Source organism: Manacus candei, unplaced genomic scaffold, assembly GCF_025592945.1.
Source record: "Manacus candei isolate 608988 ecotype Guabito, Panama unplaced genomic scaffold, ASM2559294v1 h1tg000003l, whole genome shotgun sequence".
Lineage (NCBI taxonomy): Eukaryota > Metazoa > Chordata > Aves > Passeriformes > Pipridae > Manacus > Manacus candei.
In genome coordinates, this window is record NW_026138051.1 from 20,064,093 (window position 1) to 20,088,843 (window position 24,751).

At 45.5% G+C, this 24,751-nt stretch overlaps 1 protein-coding gene across 2 annotated transcripts in view; it reads right to left on the bottom strand.

The window, feature by feature from the left end:
* Window positions 1-15,019: 15,019 nt before the first annotated feature.
* The window catches only part of LOC127472289 (vascular endothelial growth factor receptor kdr-like), a 131,397-nt gene continuing 121,665 nt past the window's right edge, over window positions 15,020-24,751 (bottom strand). For both annotated transcript variants that reach the window (XM_051790311.1, XM_051790301.1), the window contains exon 30: window positions 15,020-20,303. In XM_051790311.1, the coding sequence (XP_051646271.1) occupies window positions 20,099-20,303 (205 nt within the window). In that variant the 3' untranslated portion in view covers window positions 15,020-20,098. The remainder of the gene's footprint in view (window positions 20,304-24,751) is intronic.

The window sequence follows — 24,751 nt, forward strand, 5'->3', positions numbered from 1 at the left end:
ATCAAGTATTGATCTGTTCTGCAGAGCAGTTCTTAGTCAGAAGCCTTTGAAGGTCTCACCACCAGTACAGGACAAGCAGAGATTTTTACCTACCCAAAAACTCCCATGATTTTTTTATCTTGCTTTGAGGTGTGAAACGTCTTTGAACTTGACCTTTTTCTCACTAGAGCTGAGTCACTGGGGAATCAAATTAATCTCAAGGAAAAGCCATAAATGATTTTTGTTCCAGTTTTTCCAGGATCTGTTCTGCTTATATAGGTTTGCAAAGAGCAAAGTTAAAAGAGCTTCTCAGAGTCCAGGGATTGTCAAGGCCTTTATTCCAGATGGGGTCACATCTCTTTCCAGACACCGGTTAATGGTCGTACTGGTGTAACACCACATCCTCCAGCAAGGTTTATACTGCTGTAAAATAAGCAGCTTGTTCTCAAACACCGCTCTTTCTACCACTTTTTGATTGGTTTTGTATCTTTTTGTTTTATTATTTCCTCTAAGAATGAACTTGGGAATAATTATTGCCTTTTAGCATGGAGTTTCCTTGAAACTTTTTTTATTATTTTTTTATTTAAAGACGCATTTGGTTTAATTGTTGTGAGATTACTAGGCAGGAAAAGGAGATACAATAAGAGATAATGTGTTCATATTTATAAAGTCTTTAGACAAGCTTCTGCGAGTTCTCTAATTAACCACACGGAGACTATATGGGTGCTGAATAAATTAACATAAAAAATAATAACCTGAGTTGATTAGAATGCCTGAAAGCAGGCTATGTATTGCTGGTCTTCCAGAAAGTGTTCACGTGGGACAAATGGTCAGGAGAACCTAAAATGAGGGTCTGATCCCTCTTTCATCCTGTGAGCTCGGTATTTACTTGGGTCACTGACTGACAGTGATGGAGGAGGAAATCAGGTAGAACTGAAGAGGTCCATTGACTCTATTTTAGCTCAGTGAATTTGTTCTATTCAAAGGTATTTTAAGTCAGTTTTAGACATAGATAAACCCCCAGGGAATCACTCTTTAACGAAGGGAATGAGAGGGTTTTTGGAGACTGAATTACCACTCTGTGTGTGCTGCCTTCACAGACCAGTCTGTGAAAAGCTCCCCCCTGGGTGCTGTTCATGCCATTCCCTTCTCCAGGGAATGGCTGGAGCTGTGTCAGGGCAGGGTCAGGTTGGATCTCAGGAGAAGGGCTTGGACTGATGATCCTTGTGGGTCCCTGCCAGCTCAGGATATTCTGTGGTTCTGTGGCATAGAGATTTATTGGACATGTGTTGAGCCCTCCCTCAACATTCTGTGTACAGACATGACAAAACAGCCCCTTCCTGAATGGCTTCTTGTCCCCTGGGAAAACCCTGAAACCCAAACCCCATCGAGAAGGTGCTTTGTGGAGCAGTTCCTGAGCAGCAGTTCCTGAGCAGCAGCAGTACCTGTTATCATGCACCACTGTGGGAGTTACTGCACCAGTGTTCCTGGGAAGCTGCCAAAGTCACACTCAGCTTCTTGGGACACCTGAACAAAATGACCACAAGAATTGAATGTCCAGATCCTGCCCTTCTCTGCTGGCCTTTGGTTGTGGAAAACAGCCTTTGCTGGGCAAATCCCTCGGGAGGAAGCCCCAGTTTCTAGGAGAGGCAGGCAAATGTTGCAAGAGCAGGACTGTGCCTGGATTTGGGTGTCATCCCTGCCCTTGGCAGTGGGTTTGGAACCAGATATCCTTGAGGGCCCTTCCAAGCCAAAACCATACCTGTACTTTGAGAGCAAACCTGAACTGTAAACCAGAGAAATAGTCCTGATTTGGAACGAAGCCCTAGACGTGCCACAGAGCACATGATATTAAAATGGCTCTGTGGAGTCTGTCACCATGTACATGAGGTTTTCTCCTGCCAGTGTAGCTCCTCCATTTGTCTGCAGGATTTCAGCACAAGGGAGGAAAGAACTGAATCAGAGACACAAACTACTGTTTCTTTGCATCATGCCCTGTGCTCTCCTCCTTCCATGATCAAATGGTGGCCCAGTTTTAAGGGTTGTTAGTGATGTGGCTTTGAGGCAGCTTCTTAAAAAATTGCGTCTGTCCCTGTGCTGGAACAGTGCTGGAGTTCCTCCAATGCTCTGTTGGTTTTCCAGACCAGTGGGACTGGGATGTGTCTGGATTATTCCATGCTAAATACTTGCCACTCCACAGAGTGGAGCACTCACTTCCGAGACAGTTATTGTTCAGTACCAGGACACACAGATGAGGGACTTTCAGTTCTCATTTCACAGTGAATATTTTGAAGTTGCTTTTTACATGAGAACACAGGATTCAGACCTGTCCAAAAAAACTCCAGGTCCCAGCTGCTGCTACATTTAGTTCCCAGCATTTTCTAGTACCAGAGGTTTCAGAGAAAGGTGCAAAAAGTTGCAGAGAGGATGAGAATACAAGAAGCAACTTTTGAGGAAGTTTTTCTTGTGTATTCTGACTTTGAATCCCAAAGGGCTTCTATTTCTCCTCTAATACTGTATTTCTTTGACCCCTTCTAAATGTGGATGTTCTAATTATCCACACAAATGTTCAGTCCTCTTCTGGCTCTCACTGAATTCCTGCAGGTCACCAGCTCTGGCTCATAATTTCATGAGTCACTGCTGAACGGGCACAAATGTTGGTAGTTAGGACAGTCTGACCCTTCTCTTTTAAGCAACCCTTCCTGCTGCAGGTCCCACACAATTTTGTCATTGCTTGTAATGAGAAATGTATTTCCTCAGGATGAACAGCAACCAGAAATGTGTCTGTGCCTCCTCCTGCCCTGCCAGTTCTCCTTTCCCCAGAGGAGCTCCTGGAAAGCTGCAGGTGCAGCTGGTGCAGAGTCGGGACCTTTCACAGGATCTGGGAAAAGGAAGGGTCGGCTTGAAATTACTCTTCAAACACAATCAGCCTGTCCTGGGAGACTGTTCTGCTCAGGTGCTTAATAAAGGTATGACTCTGTGTTAGCATTAATGACCTTATTAGTGATGAGACAGCAAGAAGCTTTTGATGTTATCTGTACCACAGGGGGCTGTAGGTCGAGGCTGTGAACCTTGCTGAATGACCAGTTACCCTCTTTCGTAATCCAGAGCTTCCACTAGAATAATTTCAAAGCATTTAAAACACTGATTCAGAGATGCTCTTGGTTATTTAGGGACATGGATTGTTTTTAGATACATCTGAAGTCAAAGGACTGTCTGACCTCAGACTGTTTAATTTCATTTGTTTATGGCAACCAATTCCCAAAGGCAAAGCCACTGTTGGGGTTATTCTGCTGAGTAAATGCAGAGACACCTGAGCAAGCTGAGGTACAGAGGCAGCTGGATATATTTTTATATATATATATAATATATATATATACATATATATATACATAATATATTTCAGTGAAATGGATGCACCTGCTGAGCAGCAATGGAGTGTTTCTCACCTGTGATCCTGGGCTGGGAGAAGTGTGTGCAGTGGGGTGGCAGTGACTCGGGTATTGTCCTTCAAGAGTAGTTTCAATTAAGTCTTTGAAAACAACATGTTTTTCCAGTGCTTTTCAGATTGAAGCACTCTGCTCTACAAAACTCCTCCTAGAAAACTGGGGGATTTTCCCTGCTCTGGAATGCAGCCTCTTCCAGAGGGTGAATTGCTGCCCGACTGTTCGAGGAGAGCAGGTGAAGAAAATGGTTTTAACTAGAAAAGCAGGAGGAGGGAAAGCAAAATAATCCCTTATGATTTGATTCTTCAAGGGGCAAAAGGAAGTTCTTTGAAGTCACTCAACACTTTACCTGCTTATTTGTAGCCCTGGAAGGCCAGGAGGGGCCTTTGGAACATCTGCCATTCCCTGGGGTCGCTGTGCATCCTGGTGAATCCAGGGCTGGGGGATGGATGGTTTGGGGGGGCTTGTTAATCCCCCCCCATTATGATGGGAATGGACTGGAATTGCGGCCTGGAATTTAGCTGAGCCCTTATTTTACTCTGTGTTTTATGAGCTTATAACCTTAACAAATCTTTGGGAGCCATTTACTGTCAGAAAGATAAAACTACCATTTGTAGACTTAATATTTCAAAGGACTCCCTTTTTTGGTCCCCTTTGCTACCTTTTTATAGCTCATAAAGAATGATTTGGTTTTCCTTCTTTGTTTCTGTTAGAGTTTATGAACCTGCCAGCTAATAAAATTTCAGGGAAATCTAATTCTATTGAAAAGTTCAATTCAATTTTTTTTAATAGGGGTTTTATTTGAACACCCTTGTTTTACCATAGCTGCCAGCAACATGAGCAGTTTTAGGGTTTGCTGGAGACCACATTTCATTGCTCATTCCACAGATGCACTGGATTTTAATAATTTCCAAGGGCAGCAGTTGAGACTGAAATGACAAACTGCTGTTGCCTGCACAAAAGCCTCTGGGCACCCTCACAAAAGCATGGCCAGCAATAAGATTGCAAAGAAGGACATTGTGCTTTGGAGCCTCTGTACTGAGGAATTGAAGGAAAAAGAATGGAATTCCTTTGCATCCATTACATTCTTGCCCAGTGGATACCAGAGTTCATGAATGAAAGGTGATTTTCCTTTGCACAAAGACCCTTATGAAAGCCAGGAATCCCCCAGCACTGACTCATCTCAACATTACTGGAACTCTGGGAATCCTGAAAAGGCCAGGATGTGTTGCCTGTTCCATGCCAGCCATCCCTGGGGATTGTTTACTGCTTCTGCCTTCAGAGTGAAGATGCAGCAGCCCTGAGGCTGCTGGCTCATGGGCTGTCAGAGCTCGGAGCTTTGGCTGCATTGTTGGACAGTGCAAAGGGGGGTTATTTCTGCCTTCCCTTCCCCCTCCTAACTGCAGTCTGGAACTCACAGGTGCTTTTTGGCAAAGTTTTTCAGAGAATACTCAGCCAAACGGTCCAAACAAATGTTTTTGGTTTGCTATTTCCATGCTGTGGGTGGAATCCTGACCCCTGGCAGAGTCCTGCACATTCCAGCAGATCAGAAACACTGACACAATTAACAAAACTAACAAAATACTGCATATTTTCACTCCAGTTCCTCCTATTTCCAAATGCTTAAAAGAAATTAATATTTTTAAGATGCTTAGCACTTTTAGAATATATATTGTCCCATCTCTAGACTAACTAGGGTTTTGTTCAGTCTTTTACCCTTGTACAGTTTTACCTCCAGTTTCTTCTGCACAGTCTTCTTGGCTTCCCACGGTCTGACTTGTAGTTCAGTCAATGCTGTGACGGCAAAATTTGTATTTTGTATAAAACTTGATTTTGTTGGAGTTGATTTGCAACAAAATTTGCCTTGTCCTTGGTTGGTGGGTAAATCAGTGCTGGTGTGCCCACAGCAGCAGTTCAGAGAGTGCTTCTTTCTTAGACACTGGGAGTAAAGATGTGCAGGTCCTTTCAAGGAAAGGAGATGGAAAAGATTAATTTTTTTGGATTAGGAAATAAAGCACAGTCAAGTGGTGCTGGGTGACAATGGAGTTCTTTGTATCCCCCACCCTCAATAACCTCCAAACCCCCAAGTTACAGGCTGCCCCCAGAGCCCTGGGTTTGCTCCTGGGTGGAGCTGGGCCAGGCTGGCAGGGCTGCTTTGGGTCCCTGCTCTCTGGGACTGGTTGCTATCCCTGCTCTCTGGGCCTCTCCCTGGTGCCCCTTGCACTGTTCCTTCCCAGGACATTGGACTTCCCCACATGCACCAACCCCTGCCATGTGTTGTTGTGTACAGTCAAGCAGGAAATGGAAATTTCTTGTTTCTTTTTCCATCCTGATCACCTTTTTTCACCTCATAAATCACTGGAAGTTCCAACCCCCACTTCTGCACTGAGTTTTGGCACCCTGTCAATGTGTTCCCCCTCTGGCTGTGCCACTGCCCACTTTCCTTGGCAGTTGGCAGAGACACCAATTCCTGGGGATTCATGGAGGGAGCCCCAGAGGAGCCTGAGCATCCCCTGGGCTGTGTCCTGGAGGAGGCTGCAGCACCTTAACGTGCAATCAATGAGATGCTGCTTCTCAGCTGTTTCTGCCAATCCTTTCCATCTGGGATCAGGGAATGCAGAGCTGTCAGTGAACCCTCAAACCTGTCATTCTGCCAAGATCCTGTTCCATGCAGTGCCACAGCTGCAGGCTGAGGCTGCAGTACCTGCTGGGCTGGTTTGCAACCTTCAACAGCATTTAACACCCCCTAAAATAAATCTCCCTGCAAGCTTTGGATCAACTCCTTCTTTGTGGTCTGTGCCACTCTGGAAAGCACATTCCCGCTCTGTGCCCAGACAAGCTCCTCAAATGAACCCCCTACACTCTTAGAGTGGGGTGGATGTTTCTGAGCCACACTACCTGTGCTGGTACAGCAGGGATACAGTACAACACTGGTCACACTTCCAGCATCCTGTTTGAACTGTGTCAAACCCAGGAACAATTTGTTGGAGGGCAGATTCCTTCTGTGGCTGGTGCATGTTGTAGGTAGGGAATGAATTTTGGCAGGTCTGCGTGTGGGTGTTTGTGATATTCCATCTCTCCTTTTGTCTAAGGCAGTGACATTGAGAACAATGCCGTGTTTCACTTTATTCCCGAAGTGTGCAGGGTTTCATGGTTATATAAGCATTCCACAACCTTTGCCTGAAAGAATGGAAGTACAGGTTAAATGGGATGAATGTCCCAATGCCCTTCCTTTATCCAAATAAGTATTACCAGTAAAATGTCTAAAACCACAGTGACATACAGCCCTTTACTACAGTTAACAAAGAATAATTGCAGTCAGGATATTATGGTGGTGGTTTAGTGGGATTTTGAAATATTCTTTTACACCATGGTTGGCTCTTGGATTCATTTTTGCCCCTTTTTGCAATAAGAAGTGTTTAAAAATGACCAAAATCCATTCAAATACTAAAAAACAAGATAATAACAGATCTGAGGAAAATCAGTTTTAAGGGAAGAACTTCCAGAAAGGTGGCATGGCCTGGATAAATAACATTATATACAGAGATGAGTGAATTTACCCAAGTCAGAACTGACTTCTTCAGTTCCAACTGCAAATCTGGGCACTAATTGGCAACGTATGTGGCAGAAGCCACAGCACAGGATCCCAGGGTTCTTTAATGCCTGAAAATCCTTCCCTGAGCTCTCCCGTGGATCTGCTGGGAAGGGAGTTGTGCTGCAGCACTGCCCCTGTCACAGTCTGCCGGGGGGGTTCTCAGCTGCTCTGGGTGAAGTGGTCTCAGCCATTGTGTGGCAGGTTTTTGGGCCTGTCCTGTCAGGAGCAGAGTTCACCTCAAGTGTGTACAAAGGGACCATCCTTCCCTTCAGATGTGCAGTGAAGAGGTTGAGATGAAACCTTACACTTATTCCTAAAAAAAGAAAAGGTCATTTATTCAATTCTCTTTATGGACTGTCAGTCCTAAAAATGTCGAGATTTTCACATCTTTTCCTCAAAAAATCCAGCCCATCCTCATTTCCCTCCTGCAAGTCTTCTCTAAAGGAGTTTTTCTCAGCAGATATCAACTAACACAAACCAAACCTTCCCCTCCACAGGCTCTTTCATCTAAAAAACTACAAAAGTCTCAGCAATTTAATAAATCCATACCCATAACCTGTAAGTTTTCCAGTAAAAAGCTGTGTTTTTTCTCTGTCCTGTGAAGTGCCTCATCTTTACAAGCATTGCCTACTCTGAACTGATCAAACTTGACATTTTACCAATTTTCATAGCTTTTACCCATTTTCTCAGCTCTGTGAGACACATGAACCAGAGAGGATCAATTGAAATGATTCTGCAAACGTTTTTATTTGTGTGGCAAACCAAAATATTGAAATATGAAGTGTCATTATTACATTCTCCATCACTCTGTGTGCAAATTTTGTTCACCAGGAAATGTAAATACTGAAGCTGTGTTAAAATTTCATCAAGTCTCTTTGCAAACCCTTTCATCTCTCATTAAAATAGAGTCCTAACAAGCATCTTCACAACCATATGTGACAAAACTACTTCTGGGAAATCTTCTTTCAGCTTCAAACTGGAAATAGTTCATATGATGCCTCATGTCACTTTTGAAGATATAGATTTTAAAATGAAAGTACAATATGAAGGAGTTTTTCCTTTGATGGGAGTTTATCTGGAATATATCTTATGCTCATTTTGCCATCCCATGCCAAAAATTCGAGTTCAGAACTTTTACTTTCTATACATGAGAACTTTCTATACATAAGTCCAATTGCCTTCTTGCAGTATCATTTTCCCAGTTTCAGTCTGGTGTGACTTCACAATGACATCTTGATGATGGGGAGAGGAATTAACCAGCTGCAGAAATGCCTGAGCCTTTGCCAGCTGCCTTGTGTGGCCTGGAGCAGTGGGGGTGTGATGGGCTCTGCTCAGCCCCTGCTCCTCATCCTGCCCTGGAACAGCAGCACTGCCTGTGTGAGGTCACCTTCTGCTCCTCAGCTCAGGGCTCTCCAGTCTAAGAGGGTTTCTGGTGGTTCATTGCTTTTGTGAGAACCCTCAGGCACTTCCACTTCCTTGCACATCAGCAGTGACAGGGTTTGGGAAGCTAGGTTTGCACCTGTTCCAGAGGCCACCTGTGCCATGGACTGTCCTTGGTCTGGGTCTGTCCTCATCTCCCAAACTTTCCTATGCCTGTTTTTACTTTGGGAAAGAATCTTTTAGCTACCAGTAATAATCCAAAACATGCTTGATCCCTCCAGAGCAACAGCAAAGACCCATCCCAACCCAAATGAGTAACTGGGAATGGTCTGAAACGTGGGAATATAAACCCCAGCAAATACACTCCCATGAAATGCAACCTCTGCAGTGTTTCAGGCTCCATTGAAGAGTCTTTAAAAAGAGAAGGAGGGTCTTGAATCCACCCTGGCATTTTCACTCTCCTTTGCTGGGCATTTTTCACATATTTGGACTCACAGGATGTTTAGTAACCTCTGGGTGCCTTTAAAGCAAGACAGGTGTGGTCCTTACATTGTCATTGGGTCTGAATTTCCTAAACCCCAAATGCATGGTGGGGAACTAGAGCAATGACAAACTAGAAAACTAGCCCATGGTCTAATGGCCTGCCTTGGCTGGGAGATGTTTCTGGATTTCACTCCCAAGGAATCTCCTGTTCTGCAGCAGTCACTGCACTTTGCATGGGAACAGAAAAGGAGGGAATGTTCTGAGGGGCAAATTGTGGGCAGTGTCTGAGAGAATCAAGTGGTCTGACTGCACTAATCCAGATATCAGAGCAGCTGCTCTGTGGATGTCAGGGGGACTTAACTAAATCCTCAATGCAGGCAAAATTTATTGGTGTCACAGGGCCAAGATCCTCCTGCCTTTGCACAGATTTCCAAGCTACCATGAGCACTTACTTTCCCTTTTCAGATCTTTCCCTATTGTATCAGGTTGAAACACAGTGGTATGAGCAGGGTTTGCATACTCTGTTCCACTTCCCTTTACTTATGGACTACTCAGTCAGTCATTATTTCAGCCTATTAGAAATATTGCTCTTACCTGAAGGGGGGTAAAACAGAAAAAAGATGAGAGTTAGTTTTGCTTAAATAAAAAACTCCCTAACACCTCTGTATGAAATGAACTCTTAGGAAAATAGATTATTTTAATTGTACAACTCTTGGGATCATGTTAGGAGGAGGGAATTACTTACTGTGATTTAGGGCACTATTACCTCACATTTTTTGCTGAAAGAGCTGTGGTCTGCTAAAGTCCAGGGAAAATTTCTGCCTGGACTTTGACTTAGCAAAATTTGTTCTTGGGTACATCTGGAGTCTGGTTTTCTGTCTTTATCAACTGGGGATCTTCTTTCTTCCCTTGCCTGGGATGTGTGTCAGCTCTGAGAGACACAGGTTGCTGCAGGGTCAGTGCTGCTCTGGGCTGAGGGCAGTTCCCTCCAGGAGATTGGATGCACAGTAAGAGTTGGGTACTTCACTTACTAAACAGAGAGCAGCAGTTCAGCACAGCCAGCTCCAGCACAGCATTTGAAGAATAGCACATATTTCCTTCTCAATTCCCTGCTTTTCCTTCCTGGAAGGAAATGATGGTACAAATGCAAAGAATGAAGGAGGAGACAGCTTTGGTTTTTCTTTGCAATCTGTTGGCACATCCCACGGATTACAATGTCCTGGAGTCATCTGGGATCTCACAAATCCAAAGATCGGCGTCAAGGCCAAACAGTGTTTCATCAGCAGGGCCAGAAATCTCACTGAGCAGTGCAGGGTTGCTGAGTCAAGGGGTGTCAGTGCCATGGGCTGATCCATCCTGAGTCATCCTGACAACAGCAGGAATTGCTGCAGCTTGGAGTTCACAACAATCCATCAGACAGCCAAGGACTCACTTGTGACGTTCAGATTTTGATCCAGCTCTTTAGTACTTGGGGAGATAAAGTTCTGGCTCCACTCCACCCTCCTGTCCTTCCATGGGCTGTAAAGTCCTGTTACTCTTTCATCCTGACGGGTGTCAGGAGGGTGGGTGATACTTGTTTCAGAAGGTTTGGGGAAAGGGAGGAAAGTAATTCTGTCCATCCCAGTGTTTCAACAGACAAGATTTAGAAGACCCATTACCTTGATCCCCCCGTTGGTGATTCTCACCCCCTTCCCCCTGCTCTCCTTGCCTTACCCCTGCTTGTCTTTGTGGCTCTGCTCTGTGCTGAGATGCCTTGTGACATTCTGGCTTGGGGCATAAACAGTGGATTTGAAAAATATACATGAATAAAAGGTCAAAACTCTCTGAAGAAATAATAAATTTCTTGGTTGTCTCTTTTTGTGTTGTTGGGGTATTTTTGGTTTTACTTTTTTTTTGGGGGGGGGGAGGGTTGTTTTTTATTTTTTTATTGCATAGTTATGAAAAACAAATTAACCTTTGGGATTTTGAGGAATTCACTGTGACAATGGTCCAGGTTAAAAATAAACAGCTGCTGCTCCAAGAAGAGTGGCCAGAGATGCTGGGTTTATTCTGCTGGGCCTGAGGATCACTGCGTGTTAGTCCTGGCTTTAAAAAGTCATGCTGATATTGCTCATCCTGGAAGGGCAGAAGGCACAGGCCCACACATGACAGTTGCAGGGCTACTTTTTTTTTTAGTTCAGTGGCAAAACAAGGACTTCATTATGCTCCTGGACTCTTTGATCCTACCTGCTGTCAGGCTTGAGTTTTTCTTTAACAATGCTACAGGGGAAGAAAGGAAGACAAGAGAAAAAAGCTAGAAATTGCAAAGTTTTCACAGTAACAACTATGAACAGAAACAATTGTGTAAAAAGGAGAAACACTCATCATGTGTGACTCAGACAGGGAACAGAGGATTATTGATGGATGCCTGGTGCTCTTTTCCCCCACATGACCTCAGAGAAACAAAATTCCTGCTTCATTTGCAAAGCAGAATACTCTTCTGAGGTTTAAAAAAACTTTCTATAATGATTTTAGAAATTTGATTTGATTTTGGAGACTTACCCTTCCAGAGGATTTTGGTAAGAATGTGACTTGGAGAAATTCAGGGAAATGGGCAGTTCACAATGAATACAGTGGCCATGATTGGCTAATGTCTAATGTCACTATTTAGGTGTGATAAATGGATAAACAATGGTAAGAGAGCACACTGAGCACTGTTTGTGATCTGGCAAGTGAGGCAGAGTAGCATCAATAAGAAACAAAAGGCAGAAGGGTGTCTATGAAGCCATAAGATAAAATTGCCTGTGAATTTTCTTAGAAAAGCCAACTTAGGCTTGTTTTTACACCAGAATAATGCCATTTGTTTTGTTTCACTTTTGGATGTGAGGGCAGTGTTGCTACATCTTTTGTTTTGATGCAGACAAAAAATCATTAGCTATTAGCAGACCTTCCATCATTCTCAGAGCTGAGCCGAGGCTCCAGGTGAGTCCCTGACCCCCTGGCTAACTGGGCACTGACATTTGGAAAGGGCAGCCTGGGTGGGGATTTCACTGCACGGGCAAACAGGAGGGTGAAACAACGAGTCAGACTTGGCTGTTGGATATTTCAGGCTGGAAGGGATCTCAAGAGGTCTGCAGCCAAGCCTCCTGCACAGAGCAGGGGCTGGGGCTCTGGGCAGTCTGAGGTCCGTCCCAGCACTGAGGGTTTAGTCCTTCCCGAGGGCAGGTTTTGTCCTCACTGAATTTTATAAGGTTCCCGATGTCACTTAATATTTGAAAGAGGTTTTTTCCCTTTGTTTGGATGGGTCAGATCCTCCTCGGAGTGAAATCACTGAACTGAGTAAACCACCTGTGTAGCTGCAATTTGCCCTAGAAAGTATGTGTGAGAGAGACTTAATCCTGTAGTATCCTTACCACGGATTTAGAGAAGAGTAGACATCTATTTCTACCCTTTCTAGGACAGGTAAAACCACACTTTGATCACCTGCATTAAAGGAAGACAAACAGCTGTGTTTGCCTATGTTGGGTTACTTGCATTACCTTTTTTTCAGAGCATGTTGTAACTTCTCATTTCAACTAAAGCTCCTCATGGGTGCTCCTGGGCCAGGGAGGGACTGACAGCACAGATCCCCCTCTTCATCTCCTCTGTGTTCAACTCACACTCTGAAGAAAGATCTCGGCACCTCGAAGGTGAACAGCTTAAACCTCAGAGGGGTATTTCTGCTTTCCTGGCTGTTATCATATGTGAAGAAGTGGATTCAGACCCACGGTCTGGTGTAGGTCACGTCCTCAGACCAAGTATCAGGAGTGGCAAACAGAGGAAGAATATGGGAAGTTTTCTAATTTGTTTCATCACATTTGGTATTTGCTATTATGACAACTTGTATTTTGAAATACCCTTCAGTCCTGTTACTTTGGGATCACCAACCCTGTCTCAAAGGCTCCTTAAAGAAATATGGACCAGGAGTATTCAGAACTCACATTCCTCTGCCCTTGGGGTTGGTGCAGACACGGAGTAAGTACTCCCTGAGTGCAGTGAGGAATGGAGCAGACTGGTCTCGCTTTGTGCATCAGTGCACATGGAGGGAGACGAAGTGAATCTCCACAGCTGTGATTCCCTGTGTTCTGGCTCCTGAGTCCCTGCAGAATTTGGAACAGAGCAGTTTCTCCTCTTCAACTTTCAGTGCCTCAAACCCACTAGGCTGTGACAACAACTGGGCTCACCAGAACTGATAAAATAAGGGCTGGATGTATGGCCCTGGTAGGGCTTCATGTGCTCCCCATGCAGAGCCAGCTCATCCCAGTGCACTCAGAGGGGGATACTCTGTGTGCCACTGCAACCAGCTGGAATTCCAGCCTTGGAATGTGTGCTGAGATCCCTGGAAAGCTGAGCGTAGGTTCTGAGCTGAAATTATTATCTGCTGCTCGTGGCCTCACTGTGTACAAAGCACTGAAAAGTGCTTTCCACTCTTTCCAAGTATTTGCACTTTATAAATCCTTAGAAGTCTGATTATGGGAGAAAGGAACAAGGACCTGACTGGAAATTAGCTGGATTCTCCTCTCACCTTTCTAATGTCATCACCACCAAATCTGCTTATCTCACTCCTAAATCTTTCTCTTGCCAGTCCCTATTTTCTCCTGGGATTTTTATCACCCAAACCACCAGGTTTCAATACTTTATACTGAGATTGTCTGATCTTGTCTCTCTATGTGCTGCAGCCGTAAAAGCAAAAACCTTTTACACTACATACAGCAAAAGTTACACACCCTGGCCAAGACCTAAGAGCAAACCTCACATTTCTGGATTCCCAGTGCTGGACTTTTTCCTCCCCAAATTCTCTTCCATGCCATGCCATAGCAGCCTACCTTCCACAAGTGTAACTCGAGCTGTAGGTGATTAATAATTCACATTTTGTGCTAAAAGCAAATCAGAGTTAATTTTGTATATTTTGTTTCCTCTCTTTAATACATTAGTTTGCCCAGAAAGGCAGTTCTGCATTCAGAGATCGCAGTGACTCATGCCTTACATAAGGAACTAAAACATTTCATGGTTTACAGAGAAGAATGTTCTTGCTCATTATGGGGATGAAAGGAGATTGCTGCATTGCAAATGACATGTATAATTTAGACACTTATTTCTAGGACTATTTGGAACAGGGAATGAAGAGAAACTAAAATGTTTGAAGTGACTTGAGTGCTCCATAGTTTTTAATGTGACTAACAAAATACACAGCCTGGTAACTTTTAGGACTGTTAATGGAAGAATGGCTCTGAAACTCCAACACTTTTTTTTTCTAATAACAGTATTTATTTTAAGCCACAAGTAGAAACTGGTATTCATCAGTCTGGAAAAATCTGTAAAGATCTCATATTCTTTTCTGCTGGTCGTTATTGACTGTGCCACCAAAGTGGGAAGGGGAATGGGAAATAGGGTTCCAGAAAGACCAGGCAGCTGGGGAGGGAGTGGCAGTAGGTCTGCTGCTCTTGCATTGGGGGGGGAGGGAGATTTTTTTCCCCCTTGGCATTCTAAATATTAAACCTTCACTACAAAAGGAGAGCACAGAATATTCTGTATTCCAGCAGTGCAGAGTTTCTTCAAACGGGAATTTAATAACATCACTGTGGCTGTGCACTGGGAAATGTTTATTTAATTGTGTTCTTTTTAAAATATTATGGGTAGAGAAATCCAACATGATTTCTGGAGTTTTGAGTGTGAACAACCCCCAAATGCCCCCATGTTGTGTAGATTATCTGCACAGACTGATGTACTGACATGTCTTGGTGCCTGTGGGTCATCTTTAGAATGCAGGATTCTGATTCTATTTTCTCTCTGAGCCCCATTTATTTCTTTATTTTAACAGTAACAGGTCAGCAGTGTCTGTGTTTCCTGGACTGCTCCTGGCAGCAGTTGCATTGGTGTTTTTCTCCAGCAAATTCCCATCATTTCCTGAGGTCTCTGAATCTCCAACACAAGTGCAGTGGGCAGCTCCCTCTGAGCAGTGACAGTGTGCCAAGGTCCTAACTCTGGAACCCCTGTAGAAATGTGTAGGAGATCTATGCCTTGTAAAAACCTTTCAAAACTGTTGCATTATTTATTTTTATTTTGCTTCAAGGACAACGCTCTTCAAACCAAGAGATGACAAAAGGGAGCCCTGGGCTGTATAAATATAGAATCCTTTTTATTTTTTTGGTTAATAGATACAGTACAATTTTGACTACATAAGAAAGCATTGTTTTCAGTGCATACATTCTTCAGACAGACAGGAACATGGCAGACAAACATTCCTTGTGGTTGGAGGATTACATGACGCTTGGTTTATTCCTGTAAGTCTCAAGTTACTGGCTTTTCCCAGTTTTCTTTAGCTGCTTTGACAACTTAAGGTCTAAGGAGAAATGACTTGAGTAATAAGGATGTGCCAGCTCTGGTGGCACAGGAGGATTAGGCGGGAGAACAGGGAACTGCTCAGCACATCCCACACTGGTCTTCCTGCAACCACAGCCCTCGTGGCATCACATCATATCCCAGATGACCCAACCCAGTAAGGTTTCTGTCCTATTTTAACAAAATATGGAAAGAATAAATGTCAAACAAACCAACCAACAGGGTCAACCCCTGTACAGAGACTGACTCTGAGGGTCAAAGCCCAAACTCCTCTTGCACTTCCCTTGTGTGAGGTGGTGCTGGTGTCACAACTGCTGGGTTTCATGATGTGATGTGGTGTAAACCCAGGACAGTGGATCCCAGGGTTTGGCCATTACACTTGCAGGGAGGGACAAAAGAATTATTGCTCCTTTCTGAGTTTTCCGTTCACTGTATGGTAAGAAAAAAATCCCAGGCTGATCCCTGCGTATGACCCTGATCCCAGGTAACTCCTGCATTCAGGAGAACCCAACAGTGCTTTACCCTGTTCTGCAGCTATTTGGGGGTGCTGGTCCCTGCAAACAGCTCCTGATGGGAGACAGGGACCACAGCCCCCAGCCCACATCCCAGATCCAACCTGAAAATGAGACAGGACAGCGCTCCAATGGAGGATCCCTGGGGAGATCAGTCAGACCTTGACTGGCCAGCTCCAGGGTCCTACGGCCGCTGCCATCCCAGCAGGGTGTAAGGAGAGGAGTGCCTGGACACTCTGGGATACCCTTGGTCTTTGCCAGGCAGGGGACCAGGAGCAGGGTTGGTGTTGGTGGGACATCAAGCAGAGCAGTTTAGGCCTAAATGTGTTCACCTTCAGCTTTCAGTGGCTTCGTTCGAGACCATTACTCAGACTTTGGTTTTTTATCTGACCTTCCTTGATACCCCGAGCAGATACTGTGGGCCCACATCCTGGTTAGGACCCCCTTCCTAAGAGGATGACTTGGAAGAACCTTAAGAAACCTCACTGTTTGAGGAAATGACTCAGAGAACGATCAGATTCACACAATCACCAACCTTCATTTTGCTCCAGACACCAATATTGAAAAATCAGTAGATAAAAAAAGCTTCTCCCATTCAGGGAAGGACACACAGAGGCTTCCAGACAAACTAAGATAAACTAGTTTTCCTTGGCTATATATTGAAAAAAATTCAATGTGAAAAAAGCTTACTCTAGATTATCTAGATCAGCCTCTGCAAGCACAGAACACCCGGGAAAGAGCAGAGTGAAATGATCCTATAGCCGACCTCACTGCAAAGGCAGAGCAAAGCAACCCAGAGGGCCTGGGAGAGCACATCCCAAGGAGCAGATGAAATAGAGAAAAGAGGGGACAGGAAAGCAGGCTGTTCCAAACCCCAGCCTGAACAATAACATGCAGCTGAAGGCACTTCTCCTTGGACACCCACATGGCAGGGGATTGTTGGAGAGAAGACAACACAGTTCTGGTGAGCTCTGAGCTCCTTTGCCCTCTTTCTCTGGGGTTCCAAGAGCACAAATCCAGGAGTGAGCACCACCAGAGGAAACCAAGGTCCATGTTACTGCAGATACACTGAGCTCTGCCAGCCCAGACAAGGCAGGTGGCAGACAGGAGTGAGTGAGAATCCCTGAGAAGTCCAAAAATACAATAAACATCACATAATTTAAACAACTTGCCCCTTCTGACCCTCTGGCCACTACACCAGCCTTCAGTTAAAACTGAGGCACTGGAAACTCCTCACCTAAAACAGGAGCCATGTGGTGACACTTCCAGGAATGAGATAAACCTGCCAAATTCCTCCAGATCCCTGTTTCCTAACTGAAACTAAATAATGTGGAGAACAAATGAGAGGCAGAGACACTCCCAGCCAAGAGAACTGCTCTGAAATGGCACTGGTGGGGCACTGTAAACTGGAGCCTGGCCTGCAAGCGTTAGTGAAATGTTTAGTAACAATACTTAACTCTGTTATGTCTGGGTATCTCTTTCTCTTTGGACTAAAATGTTACACATTTTACTATATAAATGAATCACTATATTTTTTGCTACTGGGTACACTATATACATCGTTGGAAGAAAAGAACAATAATTAAATTAAGGGAGGAGAGAAAACGGACAAAAAATATTAGTAAATAAAATAGAAGACATATGTTCAATAATACTTTTCAGGCAATACTTTTGCTTGTTACATTTACTATAAGGAGGAAAAAAAAAATCTTCCACTCAAAATAAACACTGGAAACAGCTGCCCAAGTTCAGTCCCTTCACTGCCGGGGCTCTCAGAGGGCGACGCAGCCGTCAGTCCTGCTCCAGATGTGTTTGATCCTGCCACTGCAGAGGAGCCTGCAGATCTGGGGGGCAGTCAGTGCAAGCAGGGTTTTAAAAGATCCTCTGCTCTGTGTCACACCCTCCAGGTGATGCAGAAGGGCTGATGTGGTTCCTGAGAGCCACAAAGGACCTCCCCACGTTCCACGTGGGTCCAAACAAGCTCCTCGCTCCTCTGGGCTCAGCAAGGTCACCAGAAACCCCGACAGTTCCTCCTTCAGAGACTGGGAAGGTGACATAGTCCTCCCAGCAGTGCTTCCCATTCTTCATCACAAACAGGCAGGTTTTGCCCTACATGTGCTTATTTTAAAGTTTGCAAGTGAAGGTTTATAAATATCTTGTTCTTACCCTGCAGTAACAAACACCTCACTGTGATGCCACCAACAGCTCAGCCACACAAACTGTGTACCTCCTTTTCCTTTTGTCTCATGAATAAATTATTTCCATAAGAAGTGGTTGATTACTTGATCAGAGCTGTAGATAATTAGTGTTTGATGAGAAACAAACCCAGTGAGCTTTCTGGGGCTCATCAGATGAATTCCTTCCCAGTAGTTTCTTCTCTTATACAACCAGCTCTACTTAATACACAGGTGCTAAAATACAAAGCAGTGCAAAATGACCCCAAAGCAAGTAGAGCCCACCCCATCTGGCAGGTGCACTGTGAGCAGGGGGTTCCTGGGGGACTGCAGGTGATTTCCTTACTGCACTGACTGCAAGCCAAGGAGAAGGAGCAGACCAGCTCCCCAGAGCCCACCCTTCAGGTTCCTGAGCGTTCACAGTTAACATTGGTTGGGCTTTGGAGACTTGTTTTCCCCTTTGCTGATACCCGAGGCTTGTTTGTGATTCCTTCAGCAGAGCCCACGTAACCACTCACCCAGCAAAGCTCCCTGGCTGCTGTGGGAGTGTTCAGCTGTCTTTGCCAAGGTAACAGAATCGTTTTGCAGGGGTTGGATTTCCCCCCTCTACTTTGACTCCTGAAGAAAAAGTCTTTTTTGCTGAAGAAGTCAAATCAAGGAAGAAAAGGGGAGGGTTGTGCAGACCTTGGAGGAAACTGCACAGGGAGCCATTTATAGCCCAGGTTTATAACTCAGGAGGTCACAACTCTGACTGTCAATGAACATCTTTCTCATCCTTGCTTTTTCTCTTTGCAACCTGGAGACTTTTCCCTTCCTAAATTTTTAAGGTCAGCTCTGATTGTTACAGAGCAGGTGAAATGATAAGGATTAGCTGCTGGGTTTTGAAGGGGCTGTGAGCATGGGCAGGGTGTACAGGGGAGCTGGGCATGCAGGCAGTGTGCAGGGGACCTGCCCACAGGCAGCTTTGGGGCTGGAGGAAACATGCTGTGAATTCCTCCCATGGCACAATTTGTGATCCCTTCAGTCCTGCTGCAACAGGATTACCACGGACCCAGGAAGGGCTCAGATGCAGAGGGCACTGAACATCATACCAGTGTTTACCTTGGCAAGGCAGCCAGGGATAAATGTGTGGCACACAGACTTGCAGCTTAGCATGGGCTCATATTCCCAGGATCAAACTGCTGGGCGTTTGCCACAGAATCCAAAGGAAATGGGGTTTTTTTAGCTTCGTTTTAGCAACCAGCCTGTGTGCAGAAAGGAAACAGAGAAATGCTGCTGCCCTGCTGGTGCCTCAAGGGGTGTGTGTTTGTGTGTAACTCTCGTGCTCTCAGTGAGTGTTCTGTGCACATTCACACAAACATGTGCACGTGAGCTGGGAAATTCTGCTTAAGCTTAAGAAGGTTCATATTTAAGGCAGTGATTTGCCTTGCAATCACTACAGATGCATTTCCAGCAAGGCTCCCTATTGCATGTATGCTAAAAACTGCTGTTTGAGCAAGGAGAAAGCCCAGGGAAGCAAATTTAAGCCCACTGTGTTCCCTGATGGCCCAAAAGACCAGCCAGCCTCCTGGTGCACAAGTACTATCAGCTTTCTCTGGGCCATACTGTTTTCAGCAGTGTATCCTGTGGGCAGTGGAAATTATTAAATTCAAATTGTAACAAAGGTATCTTGGATTTCAAAAATATTTCAGAAATATTTACAGGAGGTGAGATCCCAAGTTAAGAACAGTGCTTCAATGTTGGCTTTTCTCCAAACCCAAAGCATTGGTGTGTTTGGCTTCTGTTTATAACTGATCCCTTCCATCCTTGGACTAAGCAATTCCTAGGCCAGTAGCTTGAACCCTGTGTTCACAACTACCTTGACATGGCTCTTATGGAGTAAAAGGTGAAGGAAGGAACCTGTGGATCTGCAAATGCCAGTGAGCAGCCCCAGCCAGGAAGGAGTGGCAGAATTGGGGGTTACAGCTCCTCCCTACAATTCTGATGAACAGAATGTTCATTTACTGCATGTGTGGCAATAGGCCTTTAAAGTTAACAGAGGAGGTGCTCTTCAAATGTTTCTATTCACATCAGAACCATTGTCCTGTGAGATTTCCCTTCCATTCCATGCAGGCCTGGAGACACGAGAGGATGCAGCAGGGCTGGAGGTGCAGCCTGTGCCAGGGGTGGTTACACGGGGGGGGGCGAGTAGTGGATGACGGAGTTGTAGTCTGGGGGTGGGCTGTGGCATTCCAGGTTTGGATCCATGGGCAGCAGAACAGAGTCTTCCAGTGTGAAATCCATGGTGTCCTCTTCTACCTGCACTGCTGGCTGGTACTTGACAGCCTCATGGTCAGAGAGGATGGACTCCTTGCTCCTGCTGACAGCTCTCCTCCTGTGGGGAACAAACCACGGGATATATCCACCCTGTCTCATCAGCCTTGGTCTCTGTGTGCAGTTAATGGTCAAAATGCTTTTTTTTAAAAGTAAATATATAAATCATCTCAACTCTCCTTTGCAGCACCCTGTAAGACAGTGACAATCATACTCGTTGGATAAGGGAACTGAAATAGGTATTTTGAATAACTCAGTGTTTTAAAAGTAGCCTTAGGAGTAAATCCAGGAGCTGTGTTGCCCTGTCTTTTTATCTTACCACATTTCAGTTCTCTTAGTTATAAAGGCACCTGTCCTATACATGCCTCAATATTCTCTCTCATTGTTCTGACACAGGTCAGTAAAAATTTGACTTTTCTGAAAGCAGAACTGAAGGCTATGACTTTTCCTGAAGTATAATAAAGGATGAAATACTGAGTAATCTCTGACAGACTGTAATTTAAAATGATACTGACAGGAAGGGTGCATGTTGAACACACTCTTGCAGTGCAGGGCTAAATCTCTCTTGCACTGCCCAGCCCTTTCCAATCCCTGGCGAAGGGCAGCACTGTGCAGAGTTCCAGCTGCTCCTCTGTGGCTGCTGCTGCTGGAGGGAGCAGTTTCCTCTCCTCCTGCCTTCCCTCATTACAGGGGATGGAGAGCAGCATCTCAGAGTGCTGGAGGGAAAGAAAAGTTAGTAGGGTTTAGTTTGGCCACAATGGGAAACTTTCAGTCCCCTGTAGACTCTCAGCAAGTTTTGTTGGGTTTGTGCCCCTGTAGGTCAGGAGACTGGATATCTGGGAATAACCCAGCACTGGAATCGGGCTGGTGTTTGAAGGACTCTTCAGTGCTGACATCAATGTCTGCTCCAAAGACAGAAAGCTGGGGAGTGAGGTCAGAAGCAGCTTTTGTCATTGGCTGTCTTATGACAGACTAAAATGCAATTGACTTCCAAAACTATTCCTTTCATCTAAATGCATTTCCTAGTTCAAGCTGTCCAAGGGCTTTGCATTTTCCCCTTCAGTGCTCCTGTCCCTGACACTGTGTCTGCCCTGCTCGTGCTCAGCAGCAGAGGTGCCTATGCTGGGCTGTGTGTTGGGATGAGGGTGCAGCTCCTTTGGTTGGGATGAGGGTGCAGCTCCTTTGGTTGGGATGAGGGTGCAGCTCCTTTGGTTGGGATGAGGGTGCAGCATCTGTCCTTGGGAGATGCTTTGTTCCACAGGAACTGCCCCAGCACATAAGAGCTCAGCCTTGCTCTTGGGGTGGGCAGTGCCTGGTGCTCCAGTGGAAAGCAAAGCCCCTTTGTGCCCTGAGCCCACTGTACTGCTCTGTGTGAGACAGAGAAATCCTCCCTGAGCCCCACCAAGAAACAAGTTGTGACGGATCTGATTTGCTTCATCACGCAATTACGCAGCTGCAGAAGTTGGTAATGGGGATGTAATGAAATCATGTCATTAACAGCTAAGCTGGCCATTCTGTGGCTCAGTGCCTCTGCTGGGCTGGCACTGCACTGCCCAGAAGGGGTTTCCTCACTGCCTGTGCCTCTGATTCCCAAGTGCTGCTCAAAGGTGATCAAATAGGTGAGAAATCTGCTCAGAGCTGGGACTGTGCCAGCCCAGGCCAGTCCCACCATGGCACAGTGCCGAGGATGAGGTGTGGAATACCAGGACATGGAGCTGGAACAGCTGCCCACTGCCCCCAGCATGTGTTACACAGTGACCACCTGTGAACTGCTTTGCCCCTGCAGAACTCATGTGGCCTGTGTGGGGCAGGGCAAGGGGCCAGAGGAGATCTGAACTTAGCCATTCCCTGACCCCAAACAGATTTGGTAACCTAAAGGACCCTCTGTCACACTGGACACATTTCTGTGGGGTGCTGGAGGGGGGTCACATGGAGGACATGCTGAGCTGCTCCAGCCTTGTTCCATGGGCTGAGACTGGAGCTGGCCAAGGCACAGCACTGGGCTCCTGTCTTTCAGAAAGATTCCTCCAAGCCAGGGAGGTTTCTGGGGCAGTACAGAAGTGATGACAGCTCTGGAGGAACCAATACTAGAAACTAAAAGAATGCAAAAGGGTATCAGCAAATCCCTAAGAGTGACGGGGGTAATTCCCAGCAAATCCTACTGCATCCAGTCTGTATTTCCACAGGTCCCTCAGCCTGGTGCCATGTGGAGTCTATCAGGTGTAAAACCAACTGAGGAGGAGGAAGGCAGGGGTGGGAAGGCAGTACTGGGAGCTGAGGGGGGGCTGTGCAGGCAGGGCTGTGCCAGGCAGGGCTGTGCAGGCAGGGCTGTGCAGGCAGGGCTGTGCAGGCAGCCTGAGCACCCTGAGCCCATCTGGGTGGGCACGAACATGTGGGGTGGCTGTGGCTGTGCCCCTGGGTGAGTCCCAGCTGGGAGCCTGGGCAAGGGCGCTGCAGGGGGAATTAGAGCCATTAACAGCTCCCCTTTTCCTGGGCTCTGCCAAGTCTCCTGCTACAGATGAAGCTGAAAACAGTATGAATTACATGTAGAAAAAGTTAGCCTGAATATTAAGTAATGTTTCACAAACTTTTTCGGAGTTTCCTGAAGGTACCGAAGTTGTTTAGAGGATACCACACGGGATAATCCTGCAGTAGTAAGAGGGCCTAAATGACCTACTGAGGCTTTTTCTTCCTTCTGTGGGAACCAGAGATTTTGGTTAGAGGTAGAAAAATCCTGAAAGCATCAAAGAGCTGGGAAATCATTACTGGAGCTGTTTATTTTATGTGAGAGGGAGCCAGTTGCTATTAGTCTAAATTTTGGGGTCAATGACTTGAAGAGGAGCCTGGAGAAAGAGAGATGACTGAGAGAAAATCCCCCTGTGAAGGGAGGGCCTCCAGCACCAAGAGCAGAACTTCCTCAAGTGCTGTGGAGCAGCTCTTACTGCTTTGCCATAAGAAGCCCAAATATCTTGCCCTCACTGGGAAAAACTAATAGATTTTTGTGTCCATGTAGGAATTCTGGCTGTGTGTTTATAGAAAGATGAGAAATTGGGCTGATTGTTGCCAAGTAGAGCCATTTGTCTCATGATCACACCTCTTAAAAACAGGTAGGAGCCTCAGGGCTTTGGAGGAGCTTTCACAGGTGTCTAATGAGGCACAGAGTAAGAGTGACTATTTTTTTAAATTATTTTAATTTTTCTGCAATTAAAGAAATAAAAGGCTTATTTTTCCTTCTGGTTGTTATGACTGATTCACAGTCTGCTTTGATACATTTTAGACTGAGTGCTGTGCAGTAGGAATTTCATCCTGGGTTCCCCTCTGGCACTATCAGTGCATCAGGACTGTGCTGGCACAGAGAGCTCAAGGGATTGGGATCAGGAAGTTGTTGTTTTCAACACTTCTAGAAAAAAGGTACAGGTAACACAAAATTTTCACAGGCCAAAGCCACCCACTCTGTGTCCCCTCCTGTGTGGCCAAGCTGCCCAGATGTCCCAACACCCCAAAAACACTGAGATGGAAAGCACCACAGTCAAACCCAGACTGGGGACCACAGCCTTGCACAATTCTCCTTTTAGTCTTTGCTGCTTTAAGTATAATCCTGGGGGAAAAAAAGGGGCTTGCAAAACTCCTGAGTAGCTACTCATTCAAAGTTCTACTCTGGAGAGCTCAGGCCAGCTCACAGTGCAAGGGGCAGGACACAACAGTAAGTATATTTATTATCTCAACATCATAGAAGAAAACTCTTCTGGAACTACGTTCTGCCCTGGAGCAGAGACGGTTCCTGCCTTATTCTCTGAGCATCAAAAGGATTCCAGCCCAAGGTAGGCTGAATTTTTGGGGGGCACCCTGTGTTTGGACATGAGTGCCTGATGCTCCAGAGCAAACCCCATCCATTTCAATAGTATTGACTTGCCTTAGGCTCAGTTTGGCTTTAGCAAAGGCAGTGATGGGCTCTGGGTGCAGCATCCAGAGCCCAGAGAGGATCAGCTGAGCCTCAGCCCACTGGTGCTATGGGCCTTGGGCAGAACCAGATCAGCAGTGTCAGAGCAGCTGAGGAGAACTGGAGTTGGTGGGGGATGGGACAACTGAGCAGATATCAAACCTTTTATAATTTTAAACAATAACTTGATTATAGAGTCTCTGGGAGAATTTCAAAGCAGCGCTCAGCTGCAGCCTGTTTAATATTACGAGCTGAGAGTCATCCCAGCATTAAATCCCTCTGTGCTTCCTTGAATGCTGGCTCCCTTATCCCAGTCAGTCTTTGTCTCTCACTGCAGCTACTGCTCTGACTTTCTACTTCAGCTATAAAATGCTCAGAAATGGTTAGTCTGGCCTAAAAGCGGTCCCGGGCCCAGAGTATCAGATTCATCTTCAATAAACTCTTGACACTGACACTACATGGTGTGTACCATTGGCAAGTTTTACACTCCACAGAGGAATGAATGCAGGATAAATAAACAGCAAGATTTTGGCAAAAATAATAAATGCAGCCACCCTGGTTTAGAAAAC